The sequence below is a fragment of the Protopterus annectens genome, chromosome 13.part0 (genome assembly GCF_019279795.1).
Source record: "Protopterus annectens isolate FY-2018-M chromosome 13.part0, PAN1.0, whole genome shotgun sequence".
Classification (NCBI taxonomy): Eukaryota; Metazoa; Chordata; order Ceratodontiformes; family Protopteridae; genus Protopterus; species Protopterus annectens.
In genome coordinates this window covers 643972275-643993524 of record NC_056747.1, presented here as the reverse complement: position 1 = coordinate 643993524, position 21250 = coordinate 643972275, and the positions used below count along the sequence as shown (strand labels likewise).

Here is a 21250-nt window from a genome sequence, read left to right as displayed (position 1 = left end):
TATGACTCTGTCATATTCCATGTGGGTGTTAATGACCTTAGATGTACTGTACCTCCCTTGACTATGCGAAGTGAGACATGATTGAGCTCGCTGATTATGTGTCTCAGGCAGGTATAAACCTAACACTGTGCAGCATACTACCTTCTCTAAGGACAATCATAGAAATGATACAAAAAAACTAATTTTGCTAGACAAAAAAAAAACTACTACTAGAACCTCCAATTTAAACACCAAAACAATCCCCAAGAGTTTTGGGTAAGTATTAACCGACTTCTTCATCCAGGAGAATCTACTACCCCAACTCCATTAAACTACACCCATAGATCCCCAGAAAAAAGAAGTTATGTCCTTACCATAACGTTCCATGTGGAGTGTTCATCTCGCCTTGGTTATTACACATGGGTTCGGAGCCGATCCTCGGCTCCGTGCCGGCCAACTGCAAGCTCTGCATCGAGAAGAAGCTCGAGGACATCTAATACCCACAATCCCCCTCTGCCTTTACCTCAGATCTAGTTTGCAAGCAAACCAGACAACAATCACGCATACATGCCAAACTATATACATAATTACATATATACAAACATACCAAGGGTATGATAGTAACACTAACACTGCAACAGCAGAAGGAGAATACTCCAGACCAGGCACCAAATCGAACGTTCTTCCTAAGGGTGGGAAGGGTGGGAGTGTAATAACCAGGAGATGAACACTCCACATGGAGCGTTATGGTAAGGACATAACTTCTTTATGTGAGAGTGTTCAATCTCGCCTTTGTTCTTACACATGGGTAGCATCCCTAGCTCCATGATCCTGAGGAACTCAAGGGAGAACGTTCTTGAGCACAGTGGAACCAAAGGTTGCCCTATCCCTAGAAACCCTGTCCACTTTGTAATGAGATATAAATGTATGTGGTTTAGCCCAAGTAGCAGCCGCACAAATGATGTCTAAAGGTAAGCGAGCTGCATGAGCCAAAGATGTAGAAATTGATCTGGTAGAATGTCCTCTGGGTTTTGCTGATAATGTTTGATCAGAATCTTCATAAACATAAATGATACAGTCAGTTAGCCACTTGAAAGAGTTCGTTTAAGTAACTGCAAGACCCTTTCTGCTGTCAGCAAAAGCTATAAATAGCTGATCAGATTTCCTGTGATCTTTTGTTCTATCCAAATAAAATCTGAGTTGTCTATGGACGTCCAGTTTGTGCAACATATACTCTAATTTATTAGAGTGGTCTTTAAAGAAGGTGGGTAATTCAATGGACTGATTAATATTACTAGTAGAACAAACTTTGGGAAGAAAGGATGGATTAGTGCGTAGGGATACTCTGTCAGAATGAAAAATTAAATAGGGATGTTTGACCGAAAGGGCCTGCAGCTCAGACACCCGTCTAGCCGATGTAATAGCCACTAGAAATAATGTTTTCCATGACAAAAATTTCAAAGTGCAACTTGAAGCTGGTTCAAAGGGTGGTAGCATCAATTTAGAGAGCAATAAATTTAAATTCCACGGTGATGTTGGGCTTCTGACTGGTGGTCTGATATGAAAGGAACCTTTTAAAAAGGCTTTACAAAGTCTGTGAGCCATAATAGGTGCACCACTTTCTTCTACATGATAGTTAGAAATGGCAGCCAACTGTACTCTTAAGGTAGCCGGAGAAGCTCCTTCCTGAAATAATTCGGTCAGAAATTCTAAAACTTTATTCAACGGAGCTGTAACAGGGTCCAACTGATGTGACTCCACCCAGAAGACAAAACGTTTCCATTTACTGGTATAAGTCTTTGTAGTGGAAACTTTATGAGAAGCTACCAAAATATCTTGAACCGCCGATGTAAGGGGAATTGACCTGGCTAAAAAGGGAAGCGGAGCAGCCAAGCTGCTAGATGGAGAGATTCCAGGGATGGGTGAGGAACTCCTGACGAGTGAGTCAGTAGATCTGGCTCTGGGTCCAGCATCCAAGGTCCCGAATGCGGTGATGCAAGAGAAAGGGAACCAAATTTGACGAGGCCAGAGCGGAGCAATGAGAATTATAGTCCTCTGAAGGTTGTTTGCTTTCTGTAGAAACTTTGCAATCAGGGAAATGGAGGAAAAGCATATAGGAGACCCGGGGCCAATCGTGCACCAGCGCGTCCTTGGGACTTCCCCTGGAGGGTAATAGGGCAAAGTAGCTCCTGCATTTGGCGTTCATTGGAGACGCAAACAGATCGCAGGTAGGCTGGCCCCATTTGCGAAAAATCTTTCCCAACTGACTGTTTGAGGGACCACTCGTGAGGCAATAGTATTGCCCTGCTCAGCCTGTCGGCTATGACGTTGGATGACCCGGGATGTGCGTTGCGATCAGAAAGCGACCGTGGACTCTGCCCATTGCCAAATTCTCATGGCCTCTCTGCATAGTTGGTAGGACCTGGTTCCCCTTGCTTGTTTATGTACCAGACTACGGACATGTTGTCTGTCTGAACTGCAATGGTCCCTGGAGGAAGAAGGGGAGCAAAGTGTTGCAACGCCAAAACACTGCCCTCAACTCCAGAACATTGATGTGCAGATTGTACTCCAGATTGGTCCATTCGCCTTGGACTGTCTGTCCCTGAAAGATGCCCCCCCACCCTATCAGGGAAGCGTCCGTGGTTATCGTCGCTGACGGTGTGGGTAGCACAAATGGTCTTCCGCTGGATAGGTTGCAAGTCTGTAACCACCACATTAGGTGTGATTTGCATGTTTTCGTTATCAAAATTTCGTGAGTCAGTGGAAGTTGTTGGAATGACCATTGTGCAAATAGAAGCCATTGTAGCACTCTCATGTGCAGTCTTCCCAATGGTATTGCTATGAGAGAAGCTGCCATGAGACCCAAAACTTTCAGAACAATTTTTGCTGGGGATTTTCTGGATGACAGCAGAAGGGAAATGTTGAATTGAAGTGTTAGTATTCTTTCTGTCGGAAGTTTTAGAACTAACTGGCGTATCCAATTCGCTCCTATAAATAAGATATGCTGTGATGGCTGTAGCAAAGATTTTTCGAAATTTACTGAAATGCCAAGGTGTGTACAAAGTTGTAGGGAGTAATCCCTGGCTTGTATCAGTTGACGCCTGGTGGTGGCAGACAGGAGCCAGTCGTCCAGATACGGAAACACCTGGAATCCTAGGCGCCTCAGATGAGACGCTACCACTGCCATGCATTTGGTGAAGACCCTGGGGGCTGTGGTCAGGCCAAAGGGCAGGGCTTGAAACTGATAGTGACTGGCTCCCAGCCGGCGCAAGTGATCTCTGGACGCCCTGGCCATTTTGATGTGGTAGTATGCGTCCTTCAGATCTATTGAGCACATCCAGTCGTCCTTCCGTAAGAATGGAAGGATCGATTGAAGCGTGACCATTCAGAACTTTTCCTTCTTGACAAAGGTGTTGAGATGACTTAGGTCCAGAATTGGCCTCCAGTCCCTGTTTTCTTTGGAACTAAAAGAACCTTGAGTAAGTTCGAATCCTATTTGGTCCGCTGGGACTGGTTGGATGACTCTTTTTTCTAGCAGCTTTGAAATTTCTGTAGCTGCTGGGTCTCGCAGATGGGGTGGTACATCTGGGAGTTTTTCTTTGGAATGGGGGTGGATAGAAATGGGATTTTGTAACCTCTGGTAACAACGCTTTTTACCCAATTGTCTGAAGAAAGGTTTTGCCAGGCCTGAGGGTATAAAGCTAAGCGACCCGCGGCTGCCTCCACAGCAGGCCAGTCGGGCCTCCTCTCAGGAGTGTTGAAAAGGTTTGCCAGGAGGTTATCCCTGTCACCTTGGTTTTGCGGACCCCTCTGCCACCAGGGCGGCGTCTTCCACCTCTGCCCCCCCCTCTGCCTCTAGAGGGGCATCACCCTGTGTGTTTGGAAAAGATCCTTGGGGTTTTGAAACCACATTTTCCCACCACGTTGCCCTTTGGGGTACGGTCTGGAAGGGTGGAAAACGGACTCCGACAGCAGACAGAGTCTTTCCCTCCTGTTCACACCGGGTAAGGGTCTCCTTTACTTTAGGGCCAAAAAGTGTGGCTCCATCAAATGGGGCATTAGTAAAGGAAGACTTGAAGGCTTCCGCAAACGAACATAAGCGCATCCAGGATTGCCTACGAAGAGCAATCGCTGAAGCCGCTGCCCTACTCGATCCTTGGCTGCATAGGATATCAGCCTCATGGACGAGTTCACAATGGACGTAAGGGTGTTGAGATGCGCTGTAACTTTCTCTGAGACAGCGGCATCTGTAGCACCCTGGAGGGTATCTCCCAACTCTTTGACTAGATCCCTCTGTAAACGTGTAAAATGGGTCAAATAGTTCAGGGACGCATAGAAAAGCTGAACTGAAAATGCGCTTCCCATATCTGTCCATGGTCCTAGAATCTTTGTTAGGCGGATGGACAGATGAGGAAGACTCCGACATCTCCTTTTTCGTGGCCGCTGCCACCACCATGGCGTCTACTGGAACTCCTTTGGTAAGGTAAGCCTTGTCCTGTGGTGCCGTGATGTACTTATTTGGCTTCCTAGGGACAGGTTCCACCGTGTCAGGAGTCTCCCACGCCCTTCGAGCAATTAATTCCATTAACTCATCAAAGGGCGGAGTGACCCAGGAGGAGGAAGGACAGGCACCAAATGCCTTCAGCAAAACTGACTCATCCTCAGAAGGGGGGAGGGCTTGCCAGTCACCTCTCTGTTTAAGGATCTCCAAGATGTCAGAAAAGAGACATCCTCTGAAGGTGACTTAGGGGACCCTTCTGACTCATCTAAGTCAGTATCAGATGTCAAGGATTCTTGTGGAGAATCCAAGTGTCTCCTCTTACACAGTCTTTTCCTAGGAACTTCTTCGTGGGGAGCATCCGAAGAAGCCTCCGAGGAAGAGGGGGCACCCTCCAGGGGTGGCTGAGACACTGGTGCCCGACGCTTGGGCGTGGCCGTGGGTGCAGAGGAGGATAACGGTCCTTTGCGGGAGGAGAAGCTGTACCTGCTGATGTGGTTGTCTGGGTAGACAACACCTTCCTCATGAGGTCGAAGGCCCCGGGTCCCGAGTCGAGGTATCTCCCGGTTCGAAGAAATGGGAAGAATCCCGAAACAGGAGCCGAAGGCACCGACCCGAGGACGGAACCGAATCGATCCGTGCGAGGCCCGAGAGGAGAGTCGGAACGAAACATCGGTCCGACTCTCGGTCCCGGAACCAAGGACAGATCTTGGGCCCGAGACTCCGGTACGGATCGGATGGAGTCGAGGTAAATGGTGCCGACCGAGAAAAAGACGGTTCTGGCACCGAGGGCTCCACAATCATCAGGTCAGCTTCTTCCGGCTCCGAAGACTGAACAGGTCTCGGAGGAGGAACAGATGGAGATAGTGGCAGGCCTTCAAGTCTCGACATCAACTGAGAGGAGACCGAAATAAGCTTGGACAGGGCCGTATGCTCCATAAGTTTCTGCACCACACGGTCCACGTCGGTGTCGGAAAGGGCTCTAGAAGAACGAGTTGAAGGGATCGAAGACGGAGCCGACCTCAACAGAGTCGGTGGAGGGAGCTCCGTCACCGGTTCCAAGACTCGAGGCTCGGAAACTGCCAACAGTTGAACACTCGGCCCCGAAGTCTGTGGAACCGGTGATCTAACTAGACTCGAAGAGCTCGGAGCCGATGACTTTGGCTCCGACGCCTTCGACCTTCAAAGACTTGGATGCCTGGTCTGAAGCATCCAAAGCCTCCTGGAAAGAGGGTTTCAGCAATCCTCTATCCATCAGTTTCCTGCGCCTATCTGTCATGACCCTCCCACTAAAAGAGTGACAAATAGAGCAGTCCTCTTGTAAGTGGAGAGGGCCAAGACAGTAGACACAGGAACTGTGGTTGTCTGTGACCGACATTTTTTGGCCACACTGACAACGTTTAAAGCCAGATTTCATCTTTTCAGACATATTAACAAATGAGAAGACAGTCCAGTCCAGTAAAAAGTCCAATCCAGTAATAGTGTCAAATCCGGGAATAAGAGTCCGTTTGATAATAGCTAAAAACAAGACTACCACAAGTTTTTAGTCAAAGAAGTCAAAACCGAAGTCTAATCCAGTAATAACTGCCAAAAAGGCAAGACTACAATAAGTTTCTAGTCACAAGTCCAAGAAGGGGTAGGCCCCGAAAAACTCTAACTCGAAAGTTAACAAGAATTCCTGACACTCACACACCTACTCTTACTTAAGTAACTAGATTTAAAGAAAATTTCTGAAAATTAGTACAGAATAGATAAAAATCTTATCTGAACAGCCTCGAGCTAGTCTCCAGCGATGCGTATGCAGCAGCGGCAAACTAGATCTGAGGTAAAGGCAGAGGGGGATTGTGGGTATTAGATGTCCTCGAGCTTCTTCTCGATGCAGAGCTTGCAGTCGGCCGGCACGGAGCCGAGGATCGGCTCCGAACCCATGTGTAAGAACAAAGGCGAGATTGAACACTCTCACATCTGTTGTTACTGCCTTTAATAACTTTTTCACTGAAACTATTCAGTCCTTAGCTAACCAACTTACTCTCACCCACTCTAACTCTGCCACTAACACACCCACTTCTCATCCCCCCTTTAACTTCCAAACTGTCTCTACCACTTTTATCCAATCCTTTATCAAAAAACTAAAACCAATCACCCTTTCTGCTGACCTCCTTCCTGCAGAGTACCTACAAAAAGCTGCCAACGCCATAGCATTCCCCATCTCTATCTTAATCAATAGAACACTAACTGATGGAACTATCCCCTCAATCTGGAAAATATCCCACATTATCCCACTCCACAAAGGTGGAAGTTCAATAGAACTGTCCAACTACAGACCCATTGCCATTCTTTCACCGCTAGCCAAAATTAATGGAGAAGTGCATTCATAAGCAACTTATGGACTACCTCATTAAGAACAGTCTGCTTGCCAACTCTCAGCATGGCTTTAGGCCACATCACAGCACTACCTACGCCCTCCTTTCTTTTACAAATACTATATTCCAAAATAGGAACAACAACAGGCTGTCTTCAGCCCTATTTGTAGACCTGTTGAAGGCCCTTGATATGGTCAGCCACAAATGATTCATCCATTCCCTAAAAAACATCTCCCTAGATAACCATGCTATTCAGTGGTTCCTATCCTATCTGAATGGCAGACAACAGGCTGTATTATGGCAGGCAAACTGTCCACCCTGCTACCTCTCAGTCTCTATTCTAAGTCCTCCACTCTATTCTATCTTCATAAACAATCTTCATACTGCCATCCCTGATGCAACCTGCATTCAATATGCAGATGATTCTACCCTGATCTGTACGGCCTCCTCCCCTTTAGACCTGCAAACCTTAACACAAAACACATTTAACACAGTTGAAAACTGGCTCTCTAATCACTGTCTGTTGTTAAATCCCAACAAAACTAAATTGCTCCTCTTTATCCCCACCAGTAGATCCATCCCATTTTCCTTCTCCATAACATCCAGCAATGATTCCTCTATCTCTCCAGATGACTATACTAAGCTTTTAGGAGTAATAATGGACAATATCATCTGCATATCAATAAAAAGTACAGTTTTGTACCTACCATAAATGTAGATGTTCGAAGATCTACATTGCTGCAGTCCTTACACTTGGGTAGTCCGCTGTCCTCGGTCGGCCCGAATATCAAAGTATTAGGCTGACGTCGGTCAAGGCGCTTAAGACTGACATCAGGACGTCAGGGTACAAATGCGCATGACCGACGTCATATCCTCAGTCTTTTCTTGCCCCAGATGTCAGAAGACCCTAAAAAGAAAGGTCAAAACCAAAAGACAGCAAAACCAACCAACCACCCTTGCACTAATTATATGTACAATATATACAATATACACAATATTTACAACCCAACCCACACAACCGCCTCTAACTACAGAGGGGAAGGAGGGAGGGTAAATTGGACTGCAGCAATGTAGATCTTCGAACATCTACATTTATGGTAGGTACAAAACTGTACTATGTTCTTCATCTCACATTGCTGCAGTCCTTACACTTGGGTAGAATCCCAAAGCAGAGGTAAGGGAGGATGGCAAAACTATAAAGCAGTAGGAGCTGCCAAAATGCCCTGTAAAATTGCAGTGGCAAAACCAGCCCTAGATTTAGAGTAAAGTGGAAGGTGATAATGCTTAGAGAAAGTATGCACTGAACTCCAAGTAGCTGCCTCCAAAATATCTTTAGTTGCCACCCCTTAAAAGCTGTAGAAGTGGCAGTAGCCCTAGTGGAATGAGGCCTAATCCCAGCTGGAATCTCCTTACCATGATGGGAATAACAGAAAGCAATACAAAACCCAATCCACTTAGAAATAGTTTGTTTTGACACAGGCTTGCCCTGAGAACCCAAAGCAAATGAAACAAATAACTGCTGAGACTGCCTGAACCCTTTAGTTCTGCTCAAATAATATCGCAACTGCCTGTGTACATCCAAAGTGTGCAAAATCTTTTCCCCTTTATTTTGGGGTTTGCATAAAAAGTAGGCAAATGAATAGTTTGGTTTAAAGCCACACTAGAAACCACTTTAGGCATAAAGGAAGGATTAGTACGCAAAGATACCCTATCCTTATGGAAAATTAAGAAAGGCTCAACCGCCATAAGGGCCTGTAATTCAGAAACCCTTCTTGCAGAGGTAATGGCCAACAAAAAAGCAGTCTTCCATGATAAATATTTCAACTCGGCAGTAGCTGCAGGCTCAAACGGTTGTAGAGTGAGTTTCTCCAACACAAAATTGAGATCCCAAGCAGGAGTAGGAGCTCTACGTGGGGGTCTTATATTCTTTGCCCCTCTAAGGAATTGCTTAAACAAAGGATGAGAAAACAATGGTGGGTCACAGTCATAGTGAGCAGAAATTGCTGCAGCATGAACCTTAATAGAAGAGAAGGGCAAACCTTTGTCCAGTAACTCAGTAAGATATTGAAGAGCCACACTTAAATTAGGCTCAGAAACATCAAATTCCTTTGCTGTACTCCAAAATAAAAATCTCTTCCATTTATCTGCGTACACTTTCCTTGTACTAGGCCTTCTGGCCTCCAAAATAACATTCAAAACTTGCTGTGGAAGCTGAGACCCTCCAGGGTTCAAAACAGAATATGCCAGGCTGTTAGGTGAAGAGAGTGAAGTTTGACATTGAGTAAATGACTGTTCTCTTGAGACAGCAGGTGTGGAATCGAAGGCAAAGGCCATGGAGGCTCCCATACCAGACTTCTCAGTAATGGGTACCAGTGCTGTCGAGGCCAATCTGGAGCTATTAAAATCATCTTTGGCTTGTCCTGTCTGACCTTTAGGAGTACCTTTGGGAGGAGAGGCAGAGGTGGAAAGGCATACACATGAAGATTGCTCCAATTGAAAGAAAGAGCATCCACTTTCCAGGCTGTGGGATGAAACCTTTTTGTGCAAAACTTTGGCAGCTGGTAGTTTAGTGGAGAAGCGAACAGATCTATGTCTGGAGTTCCCCATGACACTGTCAATTTCTGAAATACATGAGGATCTAATTTCCACTCATGGGGATCCATAATTCGTCTGCTCAACACATCTGCTAAGGAGTTCTGTGCTCCCGGCAGAAACCTTGCCTGAAGAGTTAGCTGTAAACTGAGAGCAGTCTCCCACAAAATCATTGCTTGCCTGTATAGAGGATAAGAATGTGTTCCCCCTTGCTTGTTGATGTACCACATGACAGTTGTGTTGTCTGTTAGAATCAACACCTGCCCTGGAAGAAGTAAATCCTTGAAAGCTATTAATGCAAATTGGACTGCTAACATCTCCTTCAAGTTGATATGTAGATGTTGTAGTCTGGCAGGCCACGTGTCTTGTATCCACTTTCCATTTAGATGAGCTCCCCAAGCTTTGTCTGAGGCATCTGTCATTAGAATCTGACTCGCCTCTGGCCGGGTCACAGAGAGTCCCTTGTTTAGGTGACATTCCTGAGCCCACCACAAAAATTCCTTTTGAATGCAAGGTATTATCTGAATGACAGTGTCCATATCCTGGCAGTGCTGTGTCCATACATTTTGAGATACCATTGTAGCTTCCTCATATGCAGTTTGGCATTGGGAAGCACCAGAATACAAGATGCCATGAACCCCAAGGCTTGAAGGACTGTCCTTGCAGTCAGCCTGGACTGATGAGACAATTGATGGAAGTAAAGGGAAAGATTCTTTTGTTTGTCCGGGGTCAAAAGGCCATCTGGGATGCTGTATTCAGTCTCACACCCAGAAAGCACATGTCCTGAGAGGGTACTAGACTGGACTTTATTTCGTTCACAGAATACCCCAGGCATCTTAGCACTGCTATCACATATTGCAAATGATGAAGAAGTTTGTCCCTTCCTTGAGCCAGAATCAGGCAATCGTCCAAATAAGGATAGATCTGTATTCCTTTTAGCCTGAAGAAAGCTATCACTGGAGCCAGAACTTTCGTGAACACTCTGGGTGCAGTAGATAAGCCAAAGGGCAATGCAGAGAACTGATAATGAGAAGTCCCAGCCCGAAAACGCAGATACTTCCTGCAACTTAGCCTGATAGGAATATGAAGGTAAGCCTCCTTGAGATCCAGAGTCACCATCCAGTGATCTTTGCCCAGCAGAGGTAAAAGCTGTTGTAACGTCAACATTTTGAACTTGGGAATGTCCAGATAAGTGTTGAGGATAGATAAATCCAAAATTGGTCTCCACGTGTTCCCCTTCTTTGGTACTAGGAACAGGCGAGAATAAAATCCTAGGCCCACTTCTGGCAGAGGGACCGGCTGTATGGCCCCTATTTGAAGCAGCAGAGAAATTTGTTTGTGAGCCTCTATTCTTTGCTGAGGAGGAACGTCTGGCATGCCTTTGAAAGGAGGCAAGGTATGGAAATAAAACTTGTAACCTTGGTGTATGATATCCAATACCCATCTGTCTTGGGTAATTAAACTCCAATTTTCCTTGAAGAGTGCCAACCTTCCTCCCAAAGGTGCTGCCAGACGAGAAGGCTCTGGCAGCTGAAAAGGTAGGTCATTGGGCCTGTTTACGAAAGGACTGGCCCCTGCCCTCACCCGAAGACTGTGCAGGTGAACTCCCTGTTCTAGGCCTGAAAGAGCCCTGAGCTCTGCCCTACCACATCTAGATCTACCCCTAGACTGTGAATCATAAGAATGGTACGTCCACCCTTTAGCAGGCCAATTCCTACTAAACTTCGGAGGCTGAACTTGCAAAAAATCTTTAACAGTCTGCATAGACTTAGCCTTGTCTTCCATTTTCTTTAAGACTGCCTCTACAGGTGAACCAAACAACACATCAGACTGTAAAGGAGCATCTAAAATCCTTGTCTTAACATGGTCAGATAAATTCTGATCCCTCTGCCAGGCGTGCCTGCGAAGAACTGACCCAGTGGCAGCCACCCTAGATGAGGCCTGTACAGCATCAAAACCACAATGTAAAGAATGCTTACCCACCTGTTCAGAAACATGTACCAAATCTTGTAATTCTTTACACTCAATACCTTCCACCAGAGCATCTACCTTAGACTTCAATTGAGAAAGTAGATAGTTTTGATATTTCAACATGTGAAACTGGCAATTCAAAGCCCTCATAGCTAAGGTGGAAGAAGTATAGACTTTCTTTCCCCATCTATCCAAAGCCCTGGCCTCTTTATCTGGAGGAACCGGATTTTTTACAACAGAGGCCTTGACACCCTTAGGTCCCTGACTAACAGTTTCTGGGTCTGCCCTAGGACTCTTATAAAGATATTTATGAGCTTCAGGCACCCTGTAATACCTATCCGGTTTAACAGGAGCAGGAGGCAAAGAATCAGGATTAAGTGAAGCCTCTGCAAACACATCTTCCACAACATCCAGAACAGGAGGTATAGCCAAAGGCCTATGCTGGGGTAAAAGCAAAAATTCCTAAGCCTTTTCCTGGAATCAGAGAAGTCCTGACCTTCCCACTTAAAATGCTCCCTCATGGAATGAAGAGTCTCTGAAAAAGAAAAATCCTCTGGAGGAGAGGCAGAAGGAGTAGAATCATCCACATCAGAATCAGAATAAGGAGAATACTCCTGCAAGTCTTCAGCCGAAGACTCTGAAACATCCGAAGCCTGCTCAAAACTCCCCAACTCTGGTTCCACCCTAGGCCTCTTATCAGGAGGGGGCAAAGAACCTCTAATCAAAGTAATTAAATCTTCTGCCATTTTAAGCATGTGCTTCTTGGGCACAGATCCTGATGAACTAGGAGTGACACCAACAGAAGCTAAACCTGGCCTGCCTCTGGGAGAAGCCTTGGAAACAGAAGGAGAGGGCCTAACCACCCTAGGAAGGGAGGGGAGTACAGTAACCTGAGAAGCCCCTTCAGCCTGACCTGCCTCCTGAGAGGCCACATCCTGCAATAACAAAGTCTCCCCCTGGGACTCCAGAGAAACCTCCCGCGGAACCACTGGTTCCACTGACACCTCTAAAGAACCGGCGTCCGGTACGGACGACTCTTCTTGCCTGGGTTTAGCTGCTTTGTCTTTGCGCTTCTTCGAAGAAGCGGCCGGAGCACCCGACGGCATATTATAATTGCACCGCTTCCCAAAGACCAACCTGGCACAATCTAACCTTCGCTTAATAGTGCGCTTATTGAACCTAGCATAAAAGCGACACCCAACAACGTCGTGCTCAGGCCCCAAACAAGGAATACACAAAGTATGATAATCTCTATGCGGTATCTGTTTCCCACAAGAAATACAGTTATTCACTTTTTCTGACATCCGGTAAACCACTGAGGCAAGAAAAAACTAAAATATTCCCAACGGGTACTTAGCCAACTTTGACTCGGTCTGAAACTCCGAATTCGAAAAATTTCAGAACGCCGAACGGCACTTGCAACGCTGCTTCTGCATCGGACCATGTGGCAAAAAAGACTGAGAATATGACGTCGGTCATGCGCATTTGTACCCTGACGTCCTGATGTCAGTCTTAAGCGCCTTGACCGACGTCAGCCTAATACTTTGATATTCGGGCCGACCGAGGACAGCGGACTACCCAAGTGTAAGGACTGCAGCAATGTGAGATGAAGAACATCTATAAAAAAACATTAATAAGAAGCTTGGCTCATCATCTAGAAGCAAACCTTTTCTAACTCCATTAGCTAGGACTGCAATCGCCCACTCACACCTACTCTCTACCCTTCTATATGCCTTCTCCATACTCTCCAATTTGAGCAAAACTGAACTTAGTAAGCTCTCTCACTGTTACAAACATATTGCCAAATTTGCCATAGGCTCAACATATAGGACACATCACTGTCAAAACCTCAGTCTTCTCAGGTGGCTAGGACTGCCTAGCCTACTTCTGTTCAATCAGCTTATAGTAACACACAAAATTCTGTACCACCCTGAAAGTACTCCGGCACTCAAAAATATCATAAAACCATACAGTAATTCAAAGCAACTACGATCATCTAATAAACTGTTGGTCCAAACCCACAAAGCCATTAACTCAGCCAGCGATTCCATTTGCCAACATCATTGGTAAAACTTGGAATTCACTTCCATCTAACCTTACCCTTGAACCTTCTTTAAGTCTCTTCAGAAAAGGACTCAAGCAGTATTTTAAAGAGCACTGGCTCTGTCCCTGTACTAACCCTGATTAATCACTACTTATTCAATGCCTTATTTAAATTAATATTGTATGCATCTCTTGCTCATAATAGCTTGCTGCAACCTGTTGTTTTTGTATACTATTACACACTGTCTATATTGTGAGTACCTACTAGAGGGCTTTGTAAATATGTTTGACTCATATCTGTTATGTTCTATATGTGTTATCTGGAGCTTTTCTCCCCGGGCCTCCACAGAAAGTGGACATATATCCAGTTGGACTATCCCGGTCAACAAATGTAAAATAAATAAATAATGCCATGTTACCAACAGAAAATTATTGATTTTAACAATTGGCTTAGTTTCTGGTGTCCAGGGGGATACAATATTTGGTGACCTGGGAGGATATGGTTGAAGGATCATGCTGCTTTACCAGGAATAGTCTGCAGTTATCCACGCTAGGCTTTCAGATATTGGCAAAGACCTTTTCCACTCCCACAGTGCCTTTTTTGGCAATGTCAAACTGATAAATCTAACGAATTAACTGAACCAGTGAAGGAATATCTGAAGGTGGTACTGATTAATGCTAGAAGTCTTAACAAGAAACAACACTCCATGCAAGCCTTCCTCTCCCTGCAGAGTGTAGACATCTGTGCAGTAATGGAGACATGGTTTAAAGTTGAGGATAGTACCCCACCACTGCAAGGTTAAAATGTCTTTCACACCTTTAGACCAGCTACTGCACAGGAGGGAACGAAGGTGGAGGAGTCTCAGTCTATATCAAAAACAACCTCACACCCAGACTAATTAAAGTGTATGACCCACTAGAACTCATACATGTGCAACTCATAATAACAGGGTATCATATCATATCCCTGCAACCTATAGGTCCCCTTCCATGTCCAAGGAAACCCATACTACCTATCTTAATGTACTAGATTCCCTTACCATTCAACCCAATATGATATTCATGGGTGATTTCAACTACCCCTCTATAGATTGGGAATCCTACATCACTTCTAATGCACAAGCACAGCAATTCCTCTATAGATTGGGAATCCTACATCACTTCTAATGCACAAGCACAGCAATTCCTCTATAGATTGGGAATCCTACATCACTTCTAATGCACAAGCCCAGCAATTCCTATGTTTTGTTAATACCAACATCCTGGAACAGTTGGCCCATTCTCCTATCAGGGATACAAACATCCTTGACATTGCATGGTGGGGGGGGGGGGGCAGATGTTCCTCATCTAATGTAATGTCTTCATTTGTCAGATCTGACCATAAGGTAGTTATTGCCTGAAATAAAAATTAAATCCAGGCATCCAACAAAACCAAAAACCTTTAGGAACTATTCCAAGGCTAATTTCTCTCTACTAAGCAACACCTTGGCAAAATTCCAAGCACCCCCACACCCAGTAAACACCATAGCATATGCTGAGCTGTTTACAAAATCTCTATACAGCTATATTAATGTGTGCCTACTCATTTTAAGAGTAAGACAAACTCAAAAGGCAAGCCACCCTGGTGGAATCACAAAGAAAGAAAAAAAAGCCCCCCCCCCCCCCCAGACCAATCTAAACAGGTAGCTAAGAGGGTTCATTTGCACTTCAAAGGCTAAATTTGAAGGAAAAATAGCTTCTCAGGCAAAAGAAAACCACAAAGCTTTCTACTGCTATGTCTGTAACCTCAGGGGAAATACACAACAATATGCAGAACTTATTGAAAATGACATCACCCATACTGAACCGGAGGCCACTGGCAAACTTTCGGCTGGCAGATTCAGCTCAAAGTTCTCTTCCCACTCCCCCCTCCAAAAGTCCAAAGGAAATACAGCATACCACAATCCCCCCAACAATTACTAAGGAACCAGTCATCAATGCACTTTCCAAGGCCAAAAACACTGCACTGATGGGCCTTGTTAACATTTCAGGATGTTTAATAAATACTACGAAGCATGACCTCTCTAGTCCACTTGAATCATTTTTTCAACTGGAGCCTTCAGTCAGGTTTTGTGCCCAAGGAATGGAAGATGGCTACAGTCATTCTACTGCACAAAGGAGGTCCAACCACTGATCTGGGTAACTACATACCCATAAGTCTTACCAGCCTCATATGTAAGGCCATGGAAAGAATCCTTGTGGACATTATAAATGAGGACATAGGTAACATGTAAATGCTTGACCCATCACAATTTGGCTATGTTAAAGGAAGGTCATGCCTATTAAATCTGGTGGACTTTTCTCAGAGGGTCACCAAAGCATTGGATAAGGGTAAGACTGTGCACACAGCTTACCTCAACCTGGCCAAGGCTTTTGATACAATACCCCACTCACTAACTTAGGTATAAACCCTTTTGTCACCCACTGGATAGCAAACTGGCTCACTGACAGGATCCAGGAGGTCAAAATAGGTGAGGCCACCTCCTCCAAGAGGCTAGTCACTAGTGGAGTTTCCCAGGGCCCCATACTTGGCCCACTCCTTTTTGGCATATATTTCTCTGAAATGAAGGCAAATGCTGAAGGTTTATGGCTGAGTAAGTTTGCAGATGACTACAAGCTGGGGGTTATCATCGACTCTTCTGCAGACATTAGCTTTCTTCAAGAAGGTGTCTCTCTGACTAACAAATTTTGCCAAAGCCATGGTCTTAAGCCCAATAGTAAGAAATGCATAATTGTACTCTTTGGGAAGTCAACCATCCCGGATAATTGCCATGTTGATAATATGCCCCTAAGAGTCGATCCAGAGGTCAGAGATCGGGTATGCACATAGAAAGTAGCCTTACCTTCGACCTCCATGAGGCCACAGTGGTGAGGAAATCCTTTTATATTGCACAACTTATAAGTAACAGCATTGCATTTAGGTCTAAAGAGGTCATTATCCCACCATACTCTGCTCTTATCAGACCAATCATAGACTACAATGCTCCCTTTGGCATGTACCTGACCAGGAGTATGCAGCAACTAGAGCAACCTCAAAAGTTCCTTGTAAAATGAATACAAGGTGTAACAAACCTGTCTTATGCTAATATATTTGTGAAGATAAACTTTTAAAACATAATAATATTATGAACTTCTAGACATACCCCCAAAATGGGACTTGTGGTACAAAGGTTTAATTTACTTGGCTATGTGCTTTGAATGTACAGCCTTCTCAGTTGGGAAGACAGAACAAATTTTTAGAAAACGCATATATGAACACTGTTATGACTTACTAAGAGGGAATCTAAACAATGTGTTATTTAGGCATTCAGTTAAGTTTGCGTATTTAAACAGATTTTCTTTGGTATATTAAAAAAAGTACATTTGAATTCATGGTGGAAGGTGTGGGAAACAACTACTAAATACACAGAATTGCTATGGCAATTCAAAATGAATGTTACTCCACTCCCAGGAATCAATGATTACATTTCTATAATGATGATTTTAAAGTGGAGGGCAGCAACATTATAAATTCAATGAAAAGTTCTCTTACAGGTGATTTATTTTCATTAATTAATATCGACACTAGAATGGTTCAGCATTTTCATTAAATGGAAGTACATGAAGTGTTTTATTTGAAGATTTTATTTTATTTATCATAGTTTATTTCTATCACACTTTAAAATCTTAACTGATTTGCTGTGACACATGATTATGAGTGAATTGTTTAAAATGGGAATATGACATTGCATTGATATTTCTGTTGAAGTCTGTTTTTATTTGTATTTTTATTTTAGGACAAAACCATTATACCAGCTAAACTTTGTAGCATTTTTTCCTTGACTTGTTTATAATAAAGAATTATTTTGATGGAGATTCAGCCATTGTTTGCTCCAATTACAAGTGCTCCTGCTTACTTTGTGCACCTTTTCTGGTTAAGGAGTTTCTAAGATGTTTATAATACAAATATGTGGCTATGGTTTTAATTTGCTTCCATTGTCTTCTAGGCTATGAATCTCTCTCTCTCTCTTAATTGAGCAATTTGGTACTTTTGAAAGCAAGGGTGTTAGATTCAGTTTAATTATTTTGGTTCTTATTGGGGGCTAGTTCATTTAGTATGCTAAGGAATATTGAGATGAACAGAGCTAGATCTTCATCAAGTGGAAGGGTCTGAAGAGCTTACTAGCTGACTGATTTTTAGTACTGTGATGAATTGGTACTTATTAAAGGAAAATAGGTTATGAGTAAGGTTGTACCGATGCTGTTTTTTATTAGGTTTATGATGCCTTATTGTCAAGCTGGGTGGATGATTATTTCAGATATGGGGTAAGAAACCTATTGAGAGGATTTTGTTTGGGGCATTAGGCAGAATCCAATTAAAGCAGAGGCTGTACCAAACTTTTTGTTGTACCTTATGGGAATTGAAATCAACTGAGTGAAACCATTTATCAGATTATGTATGGTATGATCCCAGTTATTCTCCTTAGGGGTAATATATAATTAACAACCATGAAATGGGTGAGGCCAATCTATAACCACATGAGATATGTTATTTTGAACACAAAAAGGGAAATTTGCTAGGCTTGATATGACCCACAAGGGCAACTAGCCTAGTCATTACCTATGAACATAAAAACCTATAGATTAATGATATTAGAAGGACTGTTAACTGTCAAGAATACAGGGGTAAAGTGAAACAGGCGTCCCTAAAATCAGAATGGCTGACAGCTAAATGATTTAGTTGTTCATTTGTAAGGATAGAGTATGCAATTAGATACAAAATTTTAATGAAAAGTGTTACAATATGAAATGATGTATAATATAATGTTTATGACATCATATTATGGAAAGAAGACCAAAATGATGATTGTTTTTAGTCTTTGACAAAATATTGAGTAACAGTGCTAATGATATGGCAAGACTTATGGATGCCCAGAGACATGAATTAGAAAAAGAGTTCAGCCAACAAAATTGACAGTCATTTAGCATATTCACACTATACTAATTCATTCTGAATATATGTATCCTCTATTGCCAGTACTATCAGCCTCCAGTGCTGTTTTGCAGGACAACATCCTTGACCCAAGTTTCAGTACCTACCTAAAGTACTTCTAAAGTCAGTCCATCTCATAATTCCATTAGATCCATCACTGATACAGGTTTTAGTCATATAATCACTGTCCTCCAAATTACTTAAAAAGATCTACTGACACCGTAGCAAAAGGGAGATAAAAACAATGAAAGATGCATCACTATTGCTGCATTGTATTGCACATTGTATGACCACTGATTTTTTTATTTTTATTTTTTATGTTGTTACAGTTATACTCAGTGGAATATAAGATATATATGGAGCCATATGGTACTACTGCAGCATTTAAATAAAAGCAAAATGATATATTACATACTAGGGAAGAGAACAATGGAAATAAGAAAAAATCATGCGGTCTGGAATAAGTAACATCAAAGACTAGAAGGAAAAAAAAAAAATGAGTATGCTGAGCTCAAAAGACTTTTAAAAATGTCATGCATGCATTACGGTAGCTTTTTAAGATATTTCTTTTGTGCAATGAGCAGTTTAAAAAAATGCATATGTATTAACTCAAAGATAATCTTCCTGTTATAGAGAGAGAAAAACAAAATTAAAACAACAACAAACAAACAAACAAAAAGCATTTATTTTAGATTGCAAAATGAGAAGTGATAACAGACTCAGTGTTATGTATATGGTTTAAAGAGAAGACCCAGGTTTAATACTTACCAAGTGGGTGCTTTGCTATAGAGCGGGTAGGAGCGTATTTTAGGTCGGGATGATCATTCAGTAAAACGGAGCAGACGGTTGGTGCCAAAGCATTCTATGAAGCATATTCAAAAAATGGTAATGTAGTATACATTTTGTCTATAAAAACAGAAAACATTTTCAAAAGTGTTCCTGTCACATCTCTAATAGACTGTTTACTGTATATGCAATTACATTACACAGTCAGGAATTATATGCAAGAAAATCATGTTCACCAATTGTTGCCATCATTGTTTGACTATGACTTCCAGTAGTAGGCAAAATCTATTTTCATTATAATGCCTATGTGATACATCATGCCGATATATCAGAATTAGGTCAGGTGAAAGCAGACTAACAGTTGCAAATGGCATCAGGCTGACTTGAAGGTTGCATCAATGACTTTCTAGAAAATTGTTAGTATTTTCTATTTTTCTCCTGCACTCCACTATTGTTCTAGTGTGTGCAAATGACACACCCATGTTAATGTATATATAATTCATAAATGTTACCATGACATGTATACTTTGTGTACATGTTGCAGTAATCTTTTTAAATTCAGAGATAACCCTAACGTGGTGAAGTATGGCTCTCTACCATGAAAATGGGTAGCACCATGTAGGGCTGGCTCTGTGGCTGTGCTGTATGCTAGTGAGACAATCCAGGGGGAGGCATATGCCATGCTCTTCCTCTCTCCTGGATCTGCCTCCAGGAAGGCATCTACATGCAAAAGTTATTTGTGAAATTGCTTAAATGTGTAGATTAGACCGGCCAGTTCCCATATGTCACAGTACTAAACAAGGCCAAAACCCATGTTTATCCATTAGAATCTAAAGCAGTGGGGGGGGGGGTGTTGGGACCACTAGCCACTAGGGATACTATACTTGTGCTACAATGGTACCTAAACTGGTATGGGAAGCAGGGGTGTGAGGACCACTAGACACCATGGATATGTTATGCAAAAGCAGATACAGGCAAGGACAAACAACTTAGGGATATGCATGGGGATTGTTGTGCGTGTCTGTGTGTTTGTGTTTATGTATGTATGTATGTTTGAATGTGTACCTGTGTTTGTGTGTGTGTGTGTGTGTGTGTGTGTGTGTGTGTGTGTGTGTGTGTGTGTGTGTGTGTGTGTGTGTGTGTATGTATGTGTTGGAGAGAGACTAAGTGGGGAGGTTCCTATGTCTACATAACAACAGCATTTAAAGTGAAAGACATGTTAGCCTTTCCTCATTGTGGCTAACATGTATCACCTCATGGGAGCAGGGTCTTTTTACTATGTACCATACAACTCCTACTAGGCCCTTTCATAAATACCCTGGAAAGAGTTGCAGCCATCTAAAATATGATTTTTATTGCTGAAGTTGAACATGCCACTTATCATCACCCACCCAAATATACATGACAAAAAGCTAGCTTAAATTTATTTTTATTTTTTATTTTTATTTTACATTTGTTGACCGGGATAGTCCGACTGGATGCATGTCCATTTTCAGCGGAGGCCCGGGGAGAAAAGCTCCAAGGGTAAGCAGATACAGCATTGCATAATACCAGCATTACATATTACAGACTATTTGCAGAGATTACATAAGTAAGCAAGTTCCACAGGTTAGAGTTAATACCAAGCGTAAGTCAGGAGTCAGGATTAAATTAAATTACACAGTAAGCTGGTTAACAGATTTTTATACATTCTAGAGAGAGTTAGCCAGGCTTGATACAGTGACATAGCCAGTTAAGTGACAAATGTTGTTTGAGTCTAGTTTTAAATTGACCTAAGGTGGGAAGTAAGCTAATATCAGCTGGAAGAGAGTACCAGGATCTACTTACAGAGTTTGCAAAGAGAGAGTCACCGGCTGTGTTATTAACTTTGATAGTCTGAATTAGTAGTTTGTTAGAGGATCGAAGTGGTCTAGGATTGTTATAGGGGATGATAATATTTTTAAGTGCAGGAGTATTGTCCGGATTATAGAGGATTTTATAGGCCATAATCAGTTGGTTATACTGGAT

General features: G+C 43.0%; 1 protein-coding gene across 1 annotated transcript in view; it reads right to left on the bottom strand.

The window, feature by feature from the left end:
• The window catches only part of ASPA (aspartoacylase), a 416105-nt gene that overhangs the window by 224650 nt on the left and 170205 nt on the right, over positions 1-21250 (bottom strand). The window contains exon 3 of the mRNA XM_044054328.1: positions 19226-19319. Coding sequence (XP_043910263.1) covers positions 19226-19319 — 94 coding nt within the window. The remainder of the gene's footprint in view (positions 1-19225; positions 19320-21250) is intronic.